Source organism: Hydra vulgaris, chromosome 06, assembly GCF_038396675.1.
Source record: "Hydra vulgaris chromosome 06, alternate assembly HydraT2T_AEP".
Lineage (NCBI taxonomy): Eukaryota > Metazoa > Cnidaria > Hydrozoa > Anthoathecata > Hydridae > Hydra > Hydra vulgaris.
Window position 1 is genome coordinate 23,220,280 of NC_088925.1, and position 21,681 is coordinate 23,241,960.

Genomic DNA, 21,681 nt, shown 5'->3' on the forward strand with positions numbered 1-21,681 from the left:
GTTGTTATTATAGTTGCAAGGCTTGCAATGATGGAATGACCGGAATTCTGGTTTGGATCCGTGTGATTTTGTTGAATATAAACCTAGAGCTACCGCAGAGCTCTCGGTTTATATTCAACATTTTAGCAAATTACTTTTGTTCACTCACTCTAACAGCAACATCCAAAGTACTATTATATATTTCAAGTCGAATAATTTTATAATCAATTCTATGCTCAGTAAGCTTCTATGTTTAGTGAGCTTGTAGTTTTTTTGATCAAGATGTTTTTTATCCTTATAAAATAAAACTTTGAAAAATATATATCGGATAAAAACCCTTAAAAATTGCCATTAAAAAACCGCAATCGAAGTTTAAGTTTTAATTAAAACTTAAACTTAAATTTTTTATGACAATAAAAACTTGATTTTTTTTTGCATTTTTTTTTTTTTTTCATGACTTTTGTGCTGACGAACACCAAGTTAATTCTCGTTTTTTAAAAAGAATTCCTCCTTTTTAAACAAAACGGATGATCGTTCGTTTCGGTTCCCAAATAATTTACTTCAGGATACTACAACATAGTGGAAATAGATATATCTGCAGATGCAAGATCAGATGTAACACAGGTTACATCTCCAGTCCTATAATCTGCGGATGTAAGATCAGACCTAGCTTGCTTTTCAAAACTATTTGAGAATGTTATGTAAAAGAGATTGTATCATTTTCAGATATTACCAACATTATTTATAATCAAAAATTTAATTTAAAAAGTGTCATTCTACTAATAAAATAATTGTTTATCATTTTCATAATATTTTTTAATCGTTTGATGAAAATAAGTGTACATTATTGATCTCAGCAAGGCTTTTAACATTATTGGCTATATTTGAAAACAATGTTATTAAGCATTCAAATTGTAAACGGTTTTGGAGTTTTTAAATAAAAAAAAAAAAAATGATAATATAAATATATCTTGTGTGGTTTCACACGGATCTGTATTAGAACCGCTTTTATTAATAAGACATAATCCTGTTTGCAAAATACAAATCTATTTTGAGTTGATAGTAATACGAAAATGTCATTTAAATCTTTAAACATAATTTATACAAGTTTATATAGTAAATGCTAAATTCTTACAAAGCTTCAGATTTAGTTTTAATACTGCCATTTTTTAACTTAATTTCATTAAATATAATTCCATTTGCCACTGATTTTTGGATCTTATTCTCGCTCACTTATCCTAATTTTTTTCGAACAATTCAAGCTTTAATTTTTGTTTTTTCATAAATTATTTTTATATTCTTGTTATAATGTATTTTATGTATTGGTTATCTTCCTCGGGCTAGTTGCTATATAAAGGTCACATACCAAGGGTCGCGAAGATACGGGGGTTTCACTAAAGCTCACTAAAGAATATCATAACCCGCTTCGACGGACCAAAAAGTAAGGAGTTTAAAGAAGAACATCAGAAGAAGTTGAGTAAGTGTAATGGGTTACATAAAACATTGCTGCCGGTCCAAGTATAAATCTAATGCAGTTGAACTAACTTACTTAAATTACGATTAGCTCAGTTGCAAATCCAACGCAGTTGCGGCAAATAATGCATAATGTGTTCAGTTTAACTGTAAATCCAACACTGTTACGAAAAATGCGTTTGGCCCAACAATAAAGAGTGTTTGGGTACTTAGAGAAAAAAATAATTTAAACTGAAGTTCAAGTTACTTTACTTTATATTTATTTTGATAAAAGAAAAAGCATTTTCTATTTTTATATAACAAATAATTTTTATAGATTAAATATTTTCTATTTTTACAGCATAAAACTGAGTGTTTTTACAATGTTTACTGTATTTTTACCCGATGAAGCAGCGAATAAAAAAGATCTTTGTTGGCTCCAAATAGCTTGGACCTTTTAAAACAGATTAAAATACTTTTTAAAACAATAAATTTAATTTTCTTAAAATTTACAACTTAATTGAATATGCTCTTTACACAAACATTTTTGATTTAAAAAACTAAATAATTTAGTTACTTGATCTTCAATTTTGACTTTAAAATTTAAAGCTTGTCATTTTTAAGTTTAGTTTGTTTTTTAAATAGCAAGTCCCAATCCTTTTATGTTTGATCGGGTAGTTGTTACTCTACCAATCGGTTTTTCTCTGATGAAATGGAAGCGTAAAGATCTTAGCTTGCAAATATAGATTGCTAGAACTGAGATAAGAAAATTTATTTTTTTGAATCGATAGTGATAACAATTAAAACTATATCTTAATATAACTTAAGTGTCAGAAAGTTTTTGTTATTACTAATAATGTTAGCTATATATATATTTCGTAATTGTCGGAACTTGTGATTGGATACACCGTCGATCTCACCTGGCGTCGTGGAAATGTTTAAGCAAATAAATTAATTTTTTAAATTAATTAAAAAACTATTCAAAATAAGTATGAAACAAAACGTTGGAGTTATTTAGTAATTATTAGACGTAAAAAAATATTTGACTTCAAATTTGAGAACGTCAAGATTATTGGTTAGCAAACTCTATTATAATTTAAAACCTTGAATAACCCATAATTAAAAACAAACATACTTATAAAAATTTTAAGTAAATGCAATATTTTTAACGTTTACTTTGCCCTTGCCTCTAATCCTTAAATAGAAAACCTTACACTTATAAGAAAAAAGTTCTAGCAACTACAATACATTCCTGAAAATCCTAATTGTGATGACTTTGGATCATTATTTTAAAATTTTGGCAACATACTAATAACAAGCTAGACCTAAAAACAAACATATAAAATAATAAGATAGAAAACTACCAATAATCTAACTAAAGAAATAAAATTAGTCTGCAGACGATTAGATGTCTTTTGTACTAGTAAAAGACGTAAAAACAATCTATTTACAGACATAAAAACAACTAATATTCTAATAAAAGATAAACGCTAAATAAAGAAGCTTTACGAATTGTATTATTTTGTATAGATTTGGTTTGTTTATAATTTTTTTTTTTTTTACTATTATTTTATTTTTTTATAGGTTTGATTTAATTATAATTTATTGTTATTTTTTTGTTTATTTATAATTAAGTTTAAAATGGGTAAAGTTGTTCATATAATTTACTATGAAAATGGTTATTTATATAACACAAATATGAAGGTCGTTAGAAAGTCTTTTCGACTTGAGTTCCTTTGAAATATTTAATTCATACAAGTTTATAATTTATATTAATTTATGTTAAAAAATTATAACTTTAAAAGTTATAATGTGTATACATTATAACAGCCAACTTACATTAGGATTACATCTGAAGGCATTAATTATTTGTCAAAACTTTAAAATTAGTTAATTTGATATTTTTTTTAAAAAATGAAAAAACAATTATAGGTTGCAATAACCAAAAAATTCCTTAAATAGTGTTTATATATAAAAATGTGGGGAACAATAAGATGTTTTATTTAGATCTAGAGTTAATAAGTTTTTTATAAAGTACACTTTTATAATTATAGACTGTTTGTCGATTCGTAAAAACAATTTTTAACATGAATAATGTTGAACTATAATCGCCTTTATATTTAAACTGTCGACTGTAGTCGGCAAAAAAAAGGTCGATTTTTTTTTTGATAAAATGTCAAAACAAGTAAATTTTTTATTATTTAGCTGTCTTTATAAGTATTTTTTTATAACTTAAAACAAATATACGAAGTATAAATCCCAGCTTCTTTAAGTTTGCACTACAAATAATATTTTACTTTTTTTAGGCTTTGGTTTTATATATATATATATATATATATATATATATATATATATATATATATATACATATATATATATATATATATATATACATATATATATATATATATATACATATATATATATATATATATATATATATATATATATATATATATATATATATATATATAAAGTAGGGTGGCGTAATGTGGGTCTAATCAACATTTATCAATTTTTCAGAAGAAAGGTTTTATGTAGAAGTTCTTATTTTCGGTATGTTATAGTCAGTTAAAACAGTTTTGTAAACTTTAATTATCAGCTTACTAGGCAAGTTCTCAAGTAAAATGTAACTTAGACCATAAAATAAAAAATAACTAAAAATGTAACTTAGACCATGTAATGTGGGTCTATAGAATACAACTCAAATTAGTGCTCCTTAGACATCTTTAAAAACCATGTATAAACGTTTTTTGATGTTGTTTACTAAAAATGATGTCTAATCCTGACTTTAAGATTTTGCACCGCGAAAGAGAATTTAACCAACAAATTTAACACCTCCTTCCTAGCCAATGGCGCAAAATATGCCCAGAGTTTTTTTTGAACCCTGGATCTTTTGCTTCTAAAGCAAGCGCTGTAGCTACTCCGCCATGACTACTCATATATATATGCATATATATGTATATATATATATATATATATATATATATATATATATATATATATATATATATATATATATATATATATATATATATATATATATATATATATATATATATATATATATAGATAGATAGATAGATAGATAGATAGATAGATAGATAAAAAACTTTGAAACTTTTTAACTAAAAATGAAAAAAAGGCATTTTTACAAGATTTTTTGATTAAAATTTTTTATAATCAAAAAATCAAATTTCACTGATCTCAGTTAAAAATGTCAAGAAGTTTTTGGTGTTATTGATAGTGCTCGAACAATTAGACCACGTCTATCAAAGAACACCAAACGGATCTTTAACTAATAAAATTTGGTCTATGAGCATGTGGCAAAATATTCTTCTCTGCAATGAAATAAACATTGAGATTAATTCAAGAAAAACCGAGTAATGCTAAGAAGAACGCCGGATAAAGAAATGGATCCAGATTATTCTTTGTATAGAATAAAAAAAAAGTAGTGGTAATATAGGCATTTGGGCCTGCATGAACTATGAAGGTGTCGGTTGCTTCAAACTTTTTTTATTATATTAGACAATTATTTAATGCCTTCTACTGACATTTTCCGAAAAGACATACAAATTATCTTCCTAATAGATAATGCTCCATGTCATTCTGCTAAGATTTGCAAGCACTTATTTAAAGAAAACAACATTAAAACTATGTCTTGGTCTGTTAAGACATAATTTTATTGGCAGACCAAGACATAATTTTAATGTTGTTTTAAATAGTTAATAATAATGAAGTTAAAAATTTTTATGATTTATTTTTTGAAACGGGTTCAATATCTATAACAAACAAACCTACAAGAGTAACTATAAACTCAGCAACTCTAATAGATAATATTATAACAGATATTTTCAGATATTTTGAACAATGGTTTAAAAGTAGATACTTTGCGAACCAATATATCAAGTCATTTTCCTATATTCCTAAAATTAAATAATACAAACTCTGAAAAAATTATAACCACACAAAAAATAATTCAAAAACGAATTTATGAGGCCAATTTTAAATTGTTAAAAAATCAACTACCATTACTGCACTGGAATAACATAAATTTTAATGGTAATAATATCTATGAGACTTTTTTCCAAACATTTTTTTCTGTATACGATGTTAATTTCCCAATCGTTGAAAATAAAATAACAGCTAAGTTGCAATACACCCTGGATTACCATAGGCTTCAAAAAATCATCCAAGATCGAACAGAAATTATATATAATCTTTTTGAAAATAAAACACCTTCGAAAAAATTTACAAGGACTACAAAAAATCTATTTGAAAAAAATCACAATATCTCAAAAAAAAATTATTACTCCCAATTACTTAATACATTTAAAATTGACGTAAGACGCACATGGCAAATAATGAAAGAAATTGCTGTAAAACAAAAATCATGCTCGGGTTTTCTGCCACAAACGGTCGATAACAAAAGTTTATATGAACCTGTAGCTCAAGAATTTAACCATTTTTTTTATTGATTTAGGTCTAACACTGTCCAAAAAAATCCCTAAGACCAAATCTTCATTAATTGATTTTCTAATACCCATGGATAATTGCATTGGTTCAAATGAGTTGTCTCCTGAATTATTGTTTGAAATTGTAAAAAAAGACAAAGCAATTGAAGCAAATCATAAAATAGAAACGTTATTATAGATTGTTTTGAACAGCTAAAAGTTGTTATTTTTAAAGTTTTTAAAGCTTCTATCCATCAAAGTATATACCCCGAACAGGTAAAAACTGCCAAAATTACTCCTATTTTCAAAGAAGGGGACAAATCAATTATTAGTAACTATCGCCCTATTTCTGTTTTTTCCACATTTTCGAAAATTTTAGAATGAATTATATATAACAGACTATACAAATGTTTTCATGATAATAAATTACATTAATCAATTCGGTTTTAAAAAGGAAGGCTCAACTGAACATGCAGTTATTCAATTTGTATTGGAAATCTCAAAATCATTAGAAAAATTACAATATATGTTAGGACGTTTTATTGAACAATCAAATGCTTTTGATACGGTTGATCACCATATTTTAATCTACAAACTTAAACACTGTGGAATAAAAAATAAAGTTTTAAAATGGTTTGAAAGTTATTTGTCAAATCGTAAACAATTTGTTCCGAGAAGTGACACAGCTTTTCCTAATTTATATTAAGGATTTAAATAAAGCCTCTAAACTAAAAATTTATATTAATGATTTAAATAAAGCCTCTAAACTAAAAATTTATATTAATGATTTAAATAAAGCCTCTAAACAATTTTTATGTTTGCTAATGATACTAACTTATTGCTATCTAACAGTGATATCTTTGAACTCTTTAAAACAATGAACGAAGAACTTAGACATGTATCGAGTTGGTTTAAGTGAAATAAGTTAACTCTAAAGACTAATAAAACAAAGTGAACCTTATTCCATTCGCTAGCCAAAAATTGGTTTTTGCCATTAAACTTACCTCAAATTTTCCGTAAAAAAATTTCTAGGTGTTTATTTCGATGAAAATGTCACTTGGAATTATCGTATCGATTACATAAGCACTAAAATGTCAAAAAGCATAGGAGTTTTATATGACGCACAAACCTACTTCAATAATAAAATTTTAATCAAACTTTATTATTTATTTATACACAGTTATTTAATTTATGCTAATATTGCCTGCGGTAGTACAGAAAAAAGTAAGTTGCAACGTCTTTATCGCCGTCAGAAATCCGTTTAATCTGCTCTGCAAATCGCTTTTCTCACCCAAAACATTATTTTATTGAAATAAGATTTTTAAATATACGAGCTAAATATATGTATAATGTTTTATGCTTTGTATTCATGTGGAAAAATGACTTGTCCGTATCTCTCTTCAAAGATATTTTTACTCCAAAACAAACCAAATACAATTTGAGAAATACTGATTTTTTTAACGAACCTTTTTCCTAAATTAACTTTAATCAATTTTGTATAGCCTATCGGGCACTACATCTTTGGAATAAAATTGTTTTTTGCCGAATTTTGATTTTGGACTACCCATTACTTGTCGCCTTTTTAAAAGTAAATTAAAAACCCTAATTTTTTCATCTGATGACGTATTATGCTGTTATTAATAATATGAATTAATAACTTTGCCTTTACTCATTTACATTTTTAAAAAGTATTTTAATTATTAATTATTCTTACTTATTTTGTTGATTTTTATACTTTTTACTTAACATTTTATTTTATTTTGGTACGTATATATGTTTGTATAAAATATTAGTGAGTAGATCCGCGTGATACCTATTTTGATTAAATACTATATACTTTTGAAATTTGTAGAAGCTTAATACTATTTTTGTTACCTTTGTTATATGGTTGTTTAAACTTATTTAAGGTTCTGACAACAACATACTTTGATCTTCTACCAGATACCTTGTTTTATATTTGTTATATCGTTTATAAAAAATTTGTGAAAGTTTATTAATTTTATTTTTGGCAATATTTATACGTCCAACAAATACCATACCAATAAGTGTGGAAAAAAAAAAAAATGAGTTTGTGGTTTTGGTTAGAACATAATCTTGGTAAAATTGAAACAAAAAATCTGGTCCAGATTTAAAAAAACTAAATCTGGACCAAGTAAAATTAGAAAAGAACAAAATTACTGAAAATGTTCCAAAAGATATTACTTAAAATTTAGTGAATCGAATCGAATTTGTCGAAACGAATCGACGAGCACTAAAAGCTAAAGGATCGCCAACAAAATATGAATTTTGCTTTTTTTGTGCGTGTGTTTTGTAAATTTTTTTTTATGGTTTTATGGTTTGTTAATTTTGTTTTGTGATTTGTTTATTTTGGACACATTTTTTTGATACATATAAACACTTGTTTTCATTTCAATATTTAAATTTTTTCGTAATTATTATTTGATAATAAATTAATTTGTTTTAGTAAAAAAAAGTTAAAGAAAAATTTTTTTTTAGTTTTTAAAATATTTAGTTCTAAACTTATATTCATACTAAAATAAAATGCTGGGTTGTTATTAATGGCCAATACTGCATATATATATATATATATATATATATATATGTATATATATATATATATATGTATATATATATGTATATATATATATATATATATATATTTAAACAATTTTAAAAAACATTCTACACAATAGAGTGCTCAATGTTCTTAAAAGAACAGAGCACTTATATATTAGTAGAAAATCACTTAACAAAATTTTTTTACATTTGACACTGTGTTTCATCAACAAAGATTCATCAGAAATCTGATGAATCTTTGTTGATGAAACACAGTGTCAAATGGAAAAAATTTTTGTTAAGTGATTTTCTACTAATATATATATATATATATATATATATATATATATATATATATATATATATATATATATATATATATATATATATATATATATAATAAAATTACCTATTCAAGTAATGTTTTTTTGAGATAATTTTAAATGTTTCTGATATTGTTGTGTTGCGCTTGTTTTAGCATTCAAAACTGTTATATGTTAGAGTGCGATGGTCGTAACCCATAAATTCATATGTTAGGTTTTGATGCAGCTCAGTTAATACAATATTATCTTACGTAGCCTAGGTTTGCAAAATCTCTTACAAGGGTATAAAATTTTGGAAAATGTGCTAGTCATATAATGTCAAGTTGTTAAAATCAACCTAGAAATATTTTCTTGGATCAGAATCTTTGAGCGAGTATCTTGACCTCCTTTTTACTTTTTTTACTTTTCACTTAACATTTGAACAATATCCAGATCATTTAAAAAATGTTTTTTAACAGTGAAACAATGAAAGTAAATAAGTTGGAAATGAAAATGTTGTCTTGGAATTAAGTTTCCAGCTGTTTAGTAATCCATATAGAGGTTAAGCGAATCTTTCTAAGCTCTGTATATGGGTTTTCTTAACACTCTTAGCACCATATTTTTAGCTAGTTAAACTTGTACAGTAGCAGCCAAAGTATTAAAAAACTCTCTCTCAAAAAAAAAGAAGTTTAATTTGAGACTTTGAAATAAAAGTCTGTTTTTGATTGCCTTTACTACATTAGAAACTTAAAGATATGCACTTCTGGCAAAATTAATACGAAGCCTAATGTTGTAACCGTACCAAACAACCTCTGAGGTGGGTTTAAAAATGCAGTTGAGAATACACAAAAAACTATAAATTATTGTATAAAACTTGTGTGTAGCGTGCTTTCACACATTTTGCTGTACTTTAAAACAAATAATTGCCAAAATAATTTTGATACCATTTTTATTGACAAACTATTACTTTAAAAATATAGAATCGAAGAAATACATTAGGGTGTTGCTTTAGATATGTTATAAGACTTTATATGGATGTTGAGATTTGTTAAAATAATACTTGAGCTAAACAGTGTTTTAAAGTTACTCTAATATTTTATTTGGAGGATCAGATTAGTTTGAACAATTTTATTGAGTTTTCACTCAACTTTTTGATATTCCTTAAAACATTTTTATTTAATATTTATTTCGGGGCTTGGCGATATTAAATATTACATATTTATTTCGGGGTTTGGCGATAAGACAAATTGTGTCTTCTTCTTGTCCCGGCCATCTGTATATTGGCAATATTGGTTGTATTTATACTTTTATACGGCAAAAAAAGGAGAGAAAAAAAAGAAAAAAGAAGTTTATGATTAAGTATACATTAGTATACATGTACAATACATTAGTACAATTCAGGAGTGAAAGTTTAATACTTTGCGTAGGTCGTTTTTGAATAACATTTTTGCTAAATCATTGTTTACAATAAATAAACGTTTAAATCAACAAACTTTTAATCAACATAGACGATTTTCAACTGAATTTTTTTCTCATGAAGTTTGGGAAGTCGTACGAGAAATGGTTTTCGCAGGGCCGACGACACGGTTTTCAAAGTGGGGGGCACACTACCTCATTTCGAAAAAGATTCCTTTTTCAAAAAAGTTACTTTTTAAAATCATCAGTTTCTTTGAAAAAAAGAAAGAAGGTCTACACAAAAAAAAATAGGGGGAGGGGCATGCCCCCTCAGAAACGAAAGGGGGCGCTCTCTCTCGTTTCTAAGGCAATCTGCCACTGCGCTATGCCTGCTAAAAACAAAGAAATATGCATAGTGTTAGGGGTTTTTAAGTATTTTTTTTAGCCATTTAAAAAAATCTAAATTCTGTTCAAATGAAGTTTTCAATCAATCATTGTTGGAAAATTTGTTTGATCGTCTACTTTTTAATTATTTCGAACGCTGATAACGTTTTTCATTTGTCACAAACAAAAAATCATACAAGAAATTAAAATGAAATACAGTAAAAAGGTGTTGTCTAAATTATTTTTTATTTGTTTAAATTTTTTTCTATTCTTACTTTTTTTGATGCACTCGGTGGCGGGTACCCGATTTTTACTGGTTACCTGATTTATACTGGTTCCGGCACACCTCTAATATATGTATATATATATATATATATATATATATATATATATATATATATATATATATATATATCTCGAAAGTGAGTTCACAAAAGTGAGTAGCTATTTGTTCATTAAAAGACAGTTGATATATGCATATATAATTTAAATTATTTTTATATTAATACAAGATTTTTTACGTTTTTAAGAGATTCGAAATTGATAAGCATTTCGTGAGATATTTGTTTTAATAATTGATCTAAAAAAAAAAAGACCAGATTTACTTAGTTAAATAAAGTTGAAACTGCAAAATATTATTTGAAAATTAATTTTCCTAAATTAATCCACAAAAAGGAGTTCTCTGAAATCCATTTTAAATGAATGCCAAAAAACCATACAATAACATTAAGCCACGAAAAATGTTGTGTTTGAATAATTTCAATCTTAGTGGCTTTAAAACTTTTTTAAGTTTAAATTTAAACTTGTAAACTGCCGTATTTAGAAGACTTGAAAACAGTGGTAAATTCAGTTTTTGTAATACAGGATATGCTTATAAACTCCAGAAAATTTTAAACTAACAGAAATGAAAATCGTTATATAATGTTGCGTGAAAAATCAATTAACCATTTCAAACCTTTTAGCGTGTATGTTTATTATAACACAAAGTTTTAATATTCAACTATAAAGCGAAGGATTTTCTTCTTTATTATTTTAATTTTATTTAAATAAAATACACCATACCCGACAAAGTTTTTAAATAAAAACATTGTTTTTTCTTGAAAGTAGCTTCCTTACTAAATTGATCGTGAACATTGTTGTGGAAAAAAAAAATTAAAAAAAAATTAAAATACAAACTAATGTTAAGATATTAAAATATTTATAAAAGAAAAATAACTCAGATCTTATTAAAATATTTCAAATCCATAAACCATTTTCAAATATTTTAAATCCATAAATAAAGCAAAAATGTTTCTTTGAACAGTCTTTTGGGTAAAATAACTATGGGTAAATTAAATTATGGGTAAAATAAGTTTATGTAACCAATGACTTTTACACGGCAACAAATACATACATACACACATACATACATACATACATACATACATACATACATACATACATACATACATACATACATACATACATACATACATACATACATACATACATACATACATACATACATACATACATACATACATACATACATACATACATACATACATACATACATACATACATACATACATACATACATACATACATACTTACATACATACATAAATACATCTACAAACTTTTTATAAAATACTATGATTACTCTGTAACTATTTCCTATATATCTTAGGTTCCAATACACTTGGTAAAACGTTAAAATGTGCATAACAACGGCAATATGTCATTTTTTTTTCAAAATGGAGATAACAAAAAAATAAAAAAATAAAACGTAACAACTCTTTTTTTATAATTAACAATTAGCATAATTTTTTTCATAACAACTGATAAAAATAAATGGTGGTTAGGGGGCTAATAATGCTGTAAATGTTGGTGCTACAGCAACATTTACAGCATTAATATTTTTATGTTAACGCTGTTTTATTTATTTAATAAAACAGCGTCAACGACGTCATCAGTTTAATGAATTAAAATTGATGACATCATTGTTCTATTTTATTAGCATCGGTTACATCATCGAACCACTGATCTAAAAATATGTTTTATTTTAAGATTAATGCATCGAACTATTACAATATAGTCAACTTTTTTGTTAAACTAGGTGACGCAACAATTAGATTTTTTGAAAAATCGACGCTTTTTAAGTTTAATAGACTAAAATTTAATTTAGATTTTAAACAGAACAAAATAATTCTATTGCAATTGTTTATATATGATTAATTATGATTTTAGATTATATATATATATATATATATATATATATATATATATATATATATATATATATATATATATATATATATATATATATATATATATATATATAAAATAAAAATTAGCATTTATAATTTTTTTATTATCAGCTTATATAACTGCATAATGATTACAAGGCTAGTAATGCTTTAAATCTTTATGAAAATTATAATTTAATAAAACAAGGTCAACAACGTCATCAGTTTAATAAAACAGAGTCGACGAAACCATCTCTTTAATTTATCAGCGTCGATGACATCATAGAACTACTGATCTCTGATGATCACTGATGAGTAGTTAAATAATTTCATTAAATTACTATTTTTCTATTTTTTATTAAATGTAAATATAAAAAAAAATCAAGTTTTTGATTAAATCAATAATTCTGATAAAATAGCAAGTTATTTATTTTATTAGAACTTGTGAACCGATTTTTGATACTTTTGATTATTCAAAATATAAATTAGTATGCAATCACTATCATACACTCACGCGCGCACCCACACCTTTTTGTACTTAAAAATATCACTACAATACATGAAGTATAGACAGAGAAAAATACGAGGGGGTGTAACCCCTTCTCCCTCTCCCTCCCCCTTCCCTTCCTCCTAAAGAAGGCGATTTTCAAGTTAGTTTTTAAATAATTTTTATTAATATATTTTTAATTACTCGCTTGTCTCACTAACCACACTTATCCCACTTTACTCCAATGGCACAGCTCTTCTAAAATCAATAAAATATATACTTTATATGTACTACTAGTCTTAGGAGAATCAGTTCTCAAAATGCTTTATTTGTTAAGAACTGTTTGTTTCAGTTCATACATTATTTAAAAAAAGATGTTAAAATTATTCTACAAGCATTTTAAAATGTCCCACTTCTCCACAATCTCCAAGATATATTTTTGAGTTTAAGTAAACTTCTATTCATGTCCCGTAAACAAAACTTGAAACTTTATTTTTAACTGCTCGGCATATCAATTTTATTTAGGGTCCATTTTATCATTTATTAAATTTAGATTCACTATGTGAGGAATGTTACTATAGAGACTTCGCTGATAATAAAAAGTCTTACTCGTAAGTGTTTTAAAATAATTTTTAAATACTTATGAAAAAAAACTTTAAATGGGAACTTTTGTTTTTCATTTTTTATTTTTTATTTTCATCTTTTCTGTTAGTTATTAAAAATCAGACAATAAAAATTTAATAAAAATTTAAATTAAATTTTACTAAAAATTTAAGGATAACTCTTAAACAATGGTTATGTCTGGCAAATGAGCTTAATTTTCTTTTCTTTTTAACGAAAAAACCTTTATTACAACTTGAGGGTCAGACCACTTTCTCCTCCTGTGTTAGATCAAGATTTTCATTGCTAGTTTTTTAAGAATCTAAAAGGTTTTTTTTTACTTAGGGATTTTACAATGCTAAGTTTTAAATCTTTCTTTTAAATAAAATTATGCGAAATTAAAAAAATCAACTTTAAAAAAAATGTTCTTAACGCAATCCATATTACAAAGTTTAAGAATATCATCACTCAATATTTTCATTATTTTTTATTAATAACTGCTTCTTTTAAACAATTTTATATATTATCTTCTAGTTTATATATTAACGCCTTTATTGGACTCGGTGATAAGACATAATTATGTCTTCTTTTTGCTCCAGACATTTTATAGTATATATGTATATATATATATATATATATATATATATATATATATATATATATATATATATATATATATATATATATATATATATATATATATATATATATATGTATACATATATATATATATATATATATATATATATATATATATATATATATATATATGTATATATATGTATGTATATATATATATATATATATATATATATATATATATATATATATATATATATATATATATATATGTATATATATATATATATATGTATGTATATATATATATATATATATATATATATATATATATAAATGTATATATATATATATATATATATATATGTATATATATATATATATATATATACATATATATATATATATATATATATATACATACATATATATATATATATGTATATATATATATATATATATACATATATATATATATATATATATATATATATATATATATATATATATATATATATATATAAATTATGTTAGTGTATTCTACAAATAGAGTGCTCAATGTTCTTAAAGAACAGAGTAATAATAAATTAGATAATAAGATTAGATAATAAATAAGAGCAATAATAAATAACAATTGTTTCACCATCAGCAGGTTATTCAGAAAGTATCTTCCTGATGAACCTACTGATGGTGAAGCAATTTGTAGAAGAAAACAAAAATTAGATAAGTGTTTTTATTAATTATATATATATATATATATATATATATATATATATATATATATATATATATATATATATATATATATATATATATATATGTATGTATGTATGTATGTATGTATAAACTGTATTTATATAGCAAGGGGTAAAATAAACTCAATAAAAGAGAGAGAGAGAGAGAGAGAGAGAGAGAGAGAGAGAAAGAAAGATAAAATTCAAAGTATTGTTAAACTAATAAATATTATAAATATTTTTTACTGCAATTAGTGTCAAAATCATATATAAAATGGCTCCAAGTATCTTGTCCTTTTAAAAAAATAAGTTTATTATTAACAACCAGAAAAACAAGAATAAAAAGACTTCATTTATAAATTTCAATTATTAACTCAACGTCAACAACGAGTGGCGTCTCGGTGTTTCTAGTTCTAATTTAGCTCTATTACGTTCGCAAAGTTGACAAAGTCGCAAATTTTTTTCCTTTTTCTAAAGACCTCCCATTCATTTTAATAAAGACTGGTTCTAATTTTGCTTTATCACGCTTATAAAATTTGACAAAGTCGCAAGTACTTTGTTTTTTAAAAGACCTCCCATTCATTGAGATAAATACTAGTTATTTTCTTGTATCATTGAAATAGTAAACAATTCATTCTAGTTTTTATTTGTCTAGGGCAGTATTTCACACCTTCCACAAGTGCGAAACATTTTATTTACTTGATTGAGTAAATTAGTTTAAAATAAAATAAAAAAATAAGAACTTAATGTGAAAAAAAACAAAACAACAACAGCAACAACAAAAAAAAACAATATAAAATATTTCTCATAGCCGTTGAAATATTAAAAAGACGGAAGGAAAAATATTACGGCAAAGCTAAATTCTTTTCTGTGTATTGCTTTTTATCTCTTTATTGTCTGTTTGTTGCTTTTCACTGCATTCTATTTTGTACTTAGTAAATCTCAATCGATTTTAAGGAATGACTAGGATGTTTCATTTTGTATATATCAATAACTGAAATATTAAAAATCTCCTCAGTGCATCCGTTCGTTAGACAATTGGGGGTATTAACTCAATTATTTCCTGAATGTAAACTCAATAAGTAAAAAAAATTCATCCGTAAGCAAGCAAGAATAACGACACTTGTTTAAATTCAAGAATTTCTTAACTTTATGTAAAAAACAATTCTTAGTTAAAAACGAAGTAAAAGGGTTCTTATTTTTTGTTTTTAGTTGAAAACAAAACACTAAATAAGACTTAATTTTTCTTTTAAAAAACCAAATATTTGAAATGATAAACTGGTTGAAATTAATAGATTATACAAACCATTGTAAGCATTTAAAAACAACTTTTTTTTAAAGAAACAAAAAAAAATTTCACCTAATTACTCCGCCTTTGTTAATAAAACCTCTGTTTTACAGTTAAAAGTAATGTATGAACCGTAATCCCTATTACAAAAGAAATGGTATATTGTTTATAAAGACGTTTTGATGATTGTAGCTTATTTTATATTTTTGTTGCTTTTGTTTGTTTTCCTTGTTGTTTTTTTTAATTTGATTAGTTATATTCTTACGGCCTTACGACCACGTTTGCTGTTTTAAATCGTGAACGTTGCTTTGACTTTACGCGAAGCCTCTAAAACAAACACAAAGAGAATTCGTCGAAAGTAAAAATAATCATGCTGACCTTCGGTGATCCGTAATTGAAATTGATATATATTTTCTCCGTATTTTGACATATAAATGGTTAAAGTTAATCTTTTTATTAAACTCAATCAATTTTAACAAAATAAGTGTCAAGTTTACTGCTTATTTCAAGTAACAAATAAGTCTTATTGTAAATAACGTTATTGTTTAAAAGGGATTGAAACTTCAATCATTTTTGTATTAAAGAAGAGTTTTATATAAGATTTGTATTTAATAAAATTAAATAAACATAATAAAACAAAAGCGCTACGTTAAATTTATATTTTGGTTTTTAAGAGGAATTTTTTTATCTTATGTAAAACTACATTAAAAATCGACTGAATCAACAAGGTCAGAGAGACTAGGTTAGCGAGTTTGGATTATTAAAATCGATAACAATAATTAACGATATAGTTTATAATGATAGGAAACTTACACTTGACATTTAAATGGGAAGTCCTGAGGCTATAACGTTCGTTTGTCGTGGGTAGATAAGCCAATTGACAAAACCATCAACTTATATTCTTATGGGCGCCAAATGTTTATCATGTTTAATTTCTTTTACATAAATGATAAAAACATTTAACCACGAATTATTTTTTTTATCTCCAAATGAAATCAAGAACTTTTAAGTCATAAAAAGTAGCGACAGCGCCAGTGATAATCATAGACAAGTGTACACATTAGCTTATCAAAAAGTACGCTAGAGTAAAGCTTATTGTTTTGTCTTGGCTAGGATATATCCTACTTGTTAAAATAAGTTGTCCTACTTTTATATAAGATATTCATATTTTTAGGCTTCTTTTTTTAATATATAAAAAAAAATCAATGATATATATATATATATATATATATATATATATATATATATATATATATATATATATATATATATATATATATATATATATATCGTTATGTATTTATGAATATAAGCATTTATGTTTGTATGTATATGTGAAAATATGAAATTTACTTTTTGCAAATCTTTGTAATAGTTTGATAAATAAAGTATCAAGTTTAAAAATTCCTTCGATATTTTTAAAGCTTCAATTTGGTTGGGCGTAGACACATTAGTAATTGCGGTAAAGATCAGTAAGAATTCTAAATAGACGTTAATTTTAAAACCTGGCCTGCCCCTTGATTATTTAATTTGAAATTTTTAAGCTGTCTCCATTTCAACCACAGTATCAATGGGTCGGCAAAAAAAGAAAGATTGAACGTTTTATCAATTTTACCGACGAAAAACATTTTGCAAATATTGTAGTACTTTTTTTTAAGTTTAAATGTTTTATAAAAAACTGCTATTTTTAATATAAACCTTTTACTCCTTATTTCTTTTTTGAAATCGTTTTAAACTGATATTTAATAAAAGCTTAAATATAAATGTGGTAAAGTTCGTAAAACCAATGAGGCAGGTGCCGGCATAGATGAAAGTGAAAGAACAATTTTTTTTATTGAACTTCACATTTACTGTGGATTGTCGGAATGTTTTACTATTAAGTTGATTTGAAGTCAAAAACAAAATAACAAAATCAACCAATGAACTTCCTTACAAATTGTTTAATCATAAACCAATCAAATAGCGTTTTATATCTTTTAACCAATAAGATAACAATTTTATTGTTTTGTCGGCATCTTAAGATATTAAAAGTTAATATCTTTTCCGCCTTACGTATTCTGTTTATCACCGCCTCTTAGACCATCCCATTTGTACGTAAACAGAGAAAATATGATCGCAACGCGCCATTTCTCAGTCAGAGGCGTGACATTAACCCCTTATCAAAGAAGCCGAAGCTATTTAAGATAAGATGGCGGTTTCTTCTGATGTCTGAATGAATTGTTTCGGTTTTTTTTGAAGTAAGGATAACGTTAAGAACGATTTGAAATGCCCAGCTGATTTAAATAGAATTGAAGTAGAAAGCATTCAGTTAAACTTTCTACTTTAAAGTGCAAAGACGTTCATAAGAAATACATTTCAGTAAAATTAAGTAAAATGTCACCTCCAAGTCGTGTTCCAACAACAATCAGCCCAAACTTTAAAAGTCAACATCATTGTGTAAGTTTAAAGATTTTAATAGTGATAGAAAAAAATGTTAAAATATATCTTATACAATAATTAAAGGCTTTTTTAATATTTTATTTGCATTAACTTATTTTTAAGTATATATAAATATAAATATAAATATATATATATATATATATATATATATATATATATATATATATATATATATATATATATATATATATATATATATATATATTATATATATAAAATTTTTTAGCTTAAAGAACATATTAAGTATTCACCGTTGGCATTACTTGCAGCAACCTGTAAAAAAATTGGACGGCCTATCAGCCCATTAGAACAAACATCTCCTAAAAAAATTTTTCAACCATGGAATCACACGTTTGAATCACACAATTATGACACACCTATTTCACCAAATAGCAAAGTGAGACACTTTCTAGAGACAAATTTCTCGCTTCCACCAAGTCCTCCATTAAAATCAGAGATAGTAAAAGTTCCCCCAACAATAAGACCAATGCCGATGACGAATGTAATGCAAGAAAAAGCGACTTTAAATTACTCACAAAAACTTTCTCCACCTCCGTGTCTCGCATGTTCAGCTGGTCAAAAGTGCAATGGAATAAATAAAATATCTCCAGTTTTGCTTTCTCCGCCTGCCTCGCCAATCTCATGGTTATTTCCTCAAAATATTATTCAATCTCATCCTTCTAAAGTATCAATTAACGAGCACCACATAAAAGAATATTCCGAACATTCTCAAGCTGATCCAACGCGTTTTGTAAACTACGTTTACAAAAACGTCGACTCTTCTCAAGCAAAACCTAATCTAATAATTCGACACGATAACATGATCTCCTCTACACAATCGTATAACAATCGTATATTCTCATCTTCGCCACATTTAACTACAACATCCCACATATATTCAATGTCTACATCAATTCCTGCTCAATCGCATGCAGTTGTACCGAACAGCGTTGCAACCCGAAGATGTCGTCGCTGTAAATGCCCAAACTGCATATCAGGACAACAATCTGAGCCAAATAAACCCAAGCAGCACGTATGTCATATTCCAGGGTGCGGAAAGGTTTATGGTAAAACTAGTCACCTTAAAGCTCATTTAAGATGGCATGCTGGATTGCGTCCATTTGTTTGTAATTGGTTATTTTGCAACAAATCCTTTACTCGTTCTGATGAACTCCAACGTCACTTGCGAACACATACGGGCGAAAAGCGATTTGCCTGTCAAGATTGCGGCAAACGTTTTACTCGTTCCGACCATTTATCGAAACATATGAAAACACACCAAAATAAAAAACAAGAAAACACATTTGTAAAAGATACTGTCATAGAAGTGATTAAAGACAATGTCGATGAAAATTGCGATGAGAATGTTATGGAACTTGAAGTAAACGTTGAAAACTAAATTTAAAATTTGTTATTTATAGCTTTATAGTATATCTTCCTTTTAAATGTCTAATGTATATAACTTCAGTTTGTAAATATTGTACGTATGTAAATATTACTCCTAAATCGAAAAGTTTTTAATACTCTCTGTTTTTTAATAACGATAAAAAAATAATTAACCAATTCAAAAGATGTTTTTTTTTCATTTTTAAGTTTTTTACAAAGTATTTTTCAATAAAAAAAAAAAAAAAGAAAAAATAGAAGCTATCGGGGACAATTAAATTTAAATATAAAGAAAACATACAGGCTATACAGTTATTTAACGATCAATTGTTTAAAGCAAATATCAAATATAAGAAATAATATCGATTTGATTTTCTATAAATAATATATATTAAATAAAACCATATTCAACTTTAAAATAAACGCTTGTTTAATAATTTAATAAATGAAGTGACTCGCGACACAGGTTGACGACTTTGAGGGGGTGTAATGAGAAGTCTGTGGCGTCTTATTCAGCCCAAAATATCTAATTTAGACGCCTACTTCGAATTTAACAGTTTTTTTTGATTTATATTTTTAAGACGCGCTTATAAGAAATGTGCTCGCACACACACACACACACGCACATATATGCATATATATATTATATGTGAGTGTGTGTGTGTGTGCGTGTGTGTATATATATATATATATATATATATATATATATATATATATATATATATATATATATATATATATATATATATTATATTTATCAAAAGTAATAAAGGAAACGAGCGAAAAAACGAAAATTTTGATCATGAAAATGTTATTGGCTTGCTTTATAAAAATAAGTTGTGATACATTTAGAAATTCCACCCTTAAGCAACAGTACTACTTTTTTTGTAAAACTACTAACAATTTAGAAAATAAAATAAAATGCTAGCTTCGTAATTCACAAAACCACAATAATGCTATATTTGGTTCAGAGAAAAAAGCAAAGAAATAATTCCCAAGATTCGGGATTTCCGTTTAATTTTCAAATTGCCAAGCCTTCTTCCCTAAGAATTTTTATGAAAAACGTTTACGACGTTGTTCTTTTAATAAATTAATTTTATATAATGGTTTACTTCTTAAAAGGACGATTAAAACAAAAAAAAGATATCGGTCTCAACGTTGGGTGTCTGAGTCTTAAAAAAAGATTCTTTTTAAAAAAAACTCCGCTTTTAAGACATCATCTGTTTTGCGTTGTTGCGTTTGTTTAAGAGAACCACATGGGCTTTAAATTATCACTAAAAATTTATTCCTATTTACGCGTATTTCTTATATTGGTTTTATTCCAGCCTGTCCACGTTTCCTTAATTTATTTTAATCTTTACCTATAGAAATGACATCACATTTAAATACAAATAGATATTGAACCTTTAGGTGAATAAATA

General features: G+C 25.6%; 1 protein-coding gene across 1 annotated transcript; it reads left to right on the plus strand.

Moving 5' to 3' along the window:
- The first annotated feature begins 18,454 nt into the window (after positions 1–18,454).
- LOC101237470 (transcription factor Sp5) lies at positions 18,455–20,390 on the plus strand. The gene is made up of 2 exons (XM_065799629.1): positions 18,455–18,874; positions 19,104–20,390. The coding sequence occupies exons 1-2, from the start codon at positions 18,812–18,814 to the stop codon at positions 20,274–20,276; spliced, it is 1,236 nt and encodes a 411-aa protein (XP_065655701.1). The 5' UTR covers positions 18,455–18,811; the 3' UTR covers positions 20,277–20,390.
- The last annotated feature ends 1,291 nt before the right edge of the window (positions 20,391–21,681 follow it).

What these genes read in the sequence shown, in the direction of transcription:
- LOC101237470 (XM_065799629.1), top strand. Translation starts at nt 18,812, where the DNA reads ATGTCACCTCCAAGTCGTGTTCCAACAACAATCAGCCCAAACTTTAAA. An exon ending in TTAAAAGTCAACATCATTGT is followed by an intron (nt 18,875 to 19,103) that starts GTAAGTTTAAAG and finishes AAAATTTTTTAG; the next exon opens with CTTAAAGAACATATTAAGTA.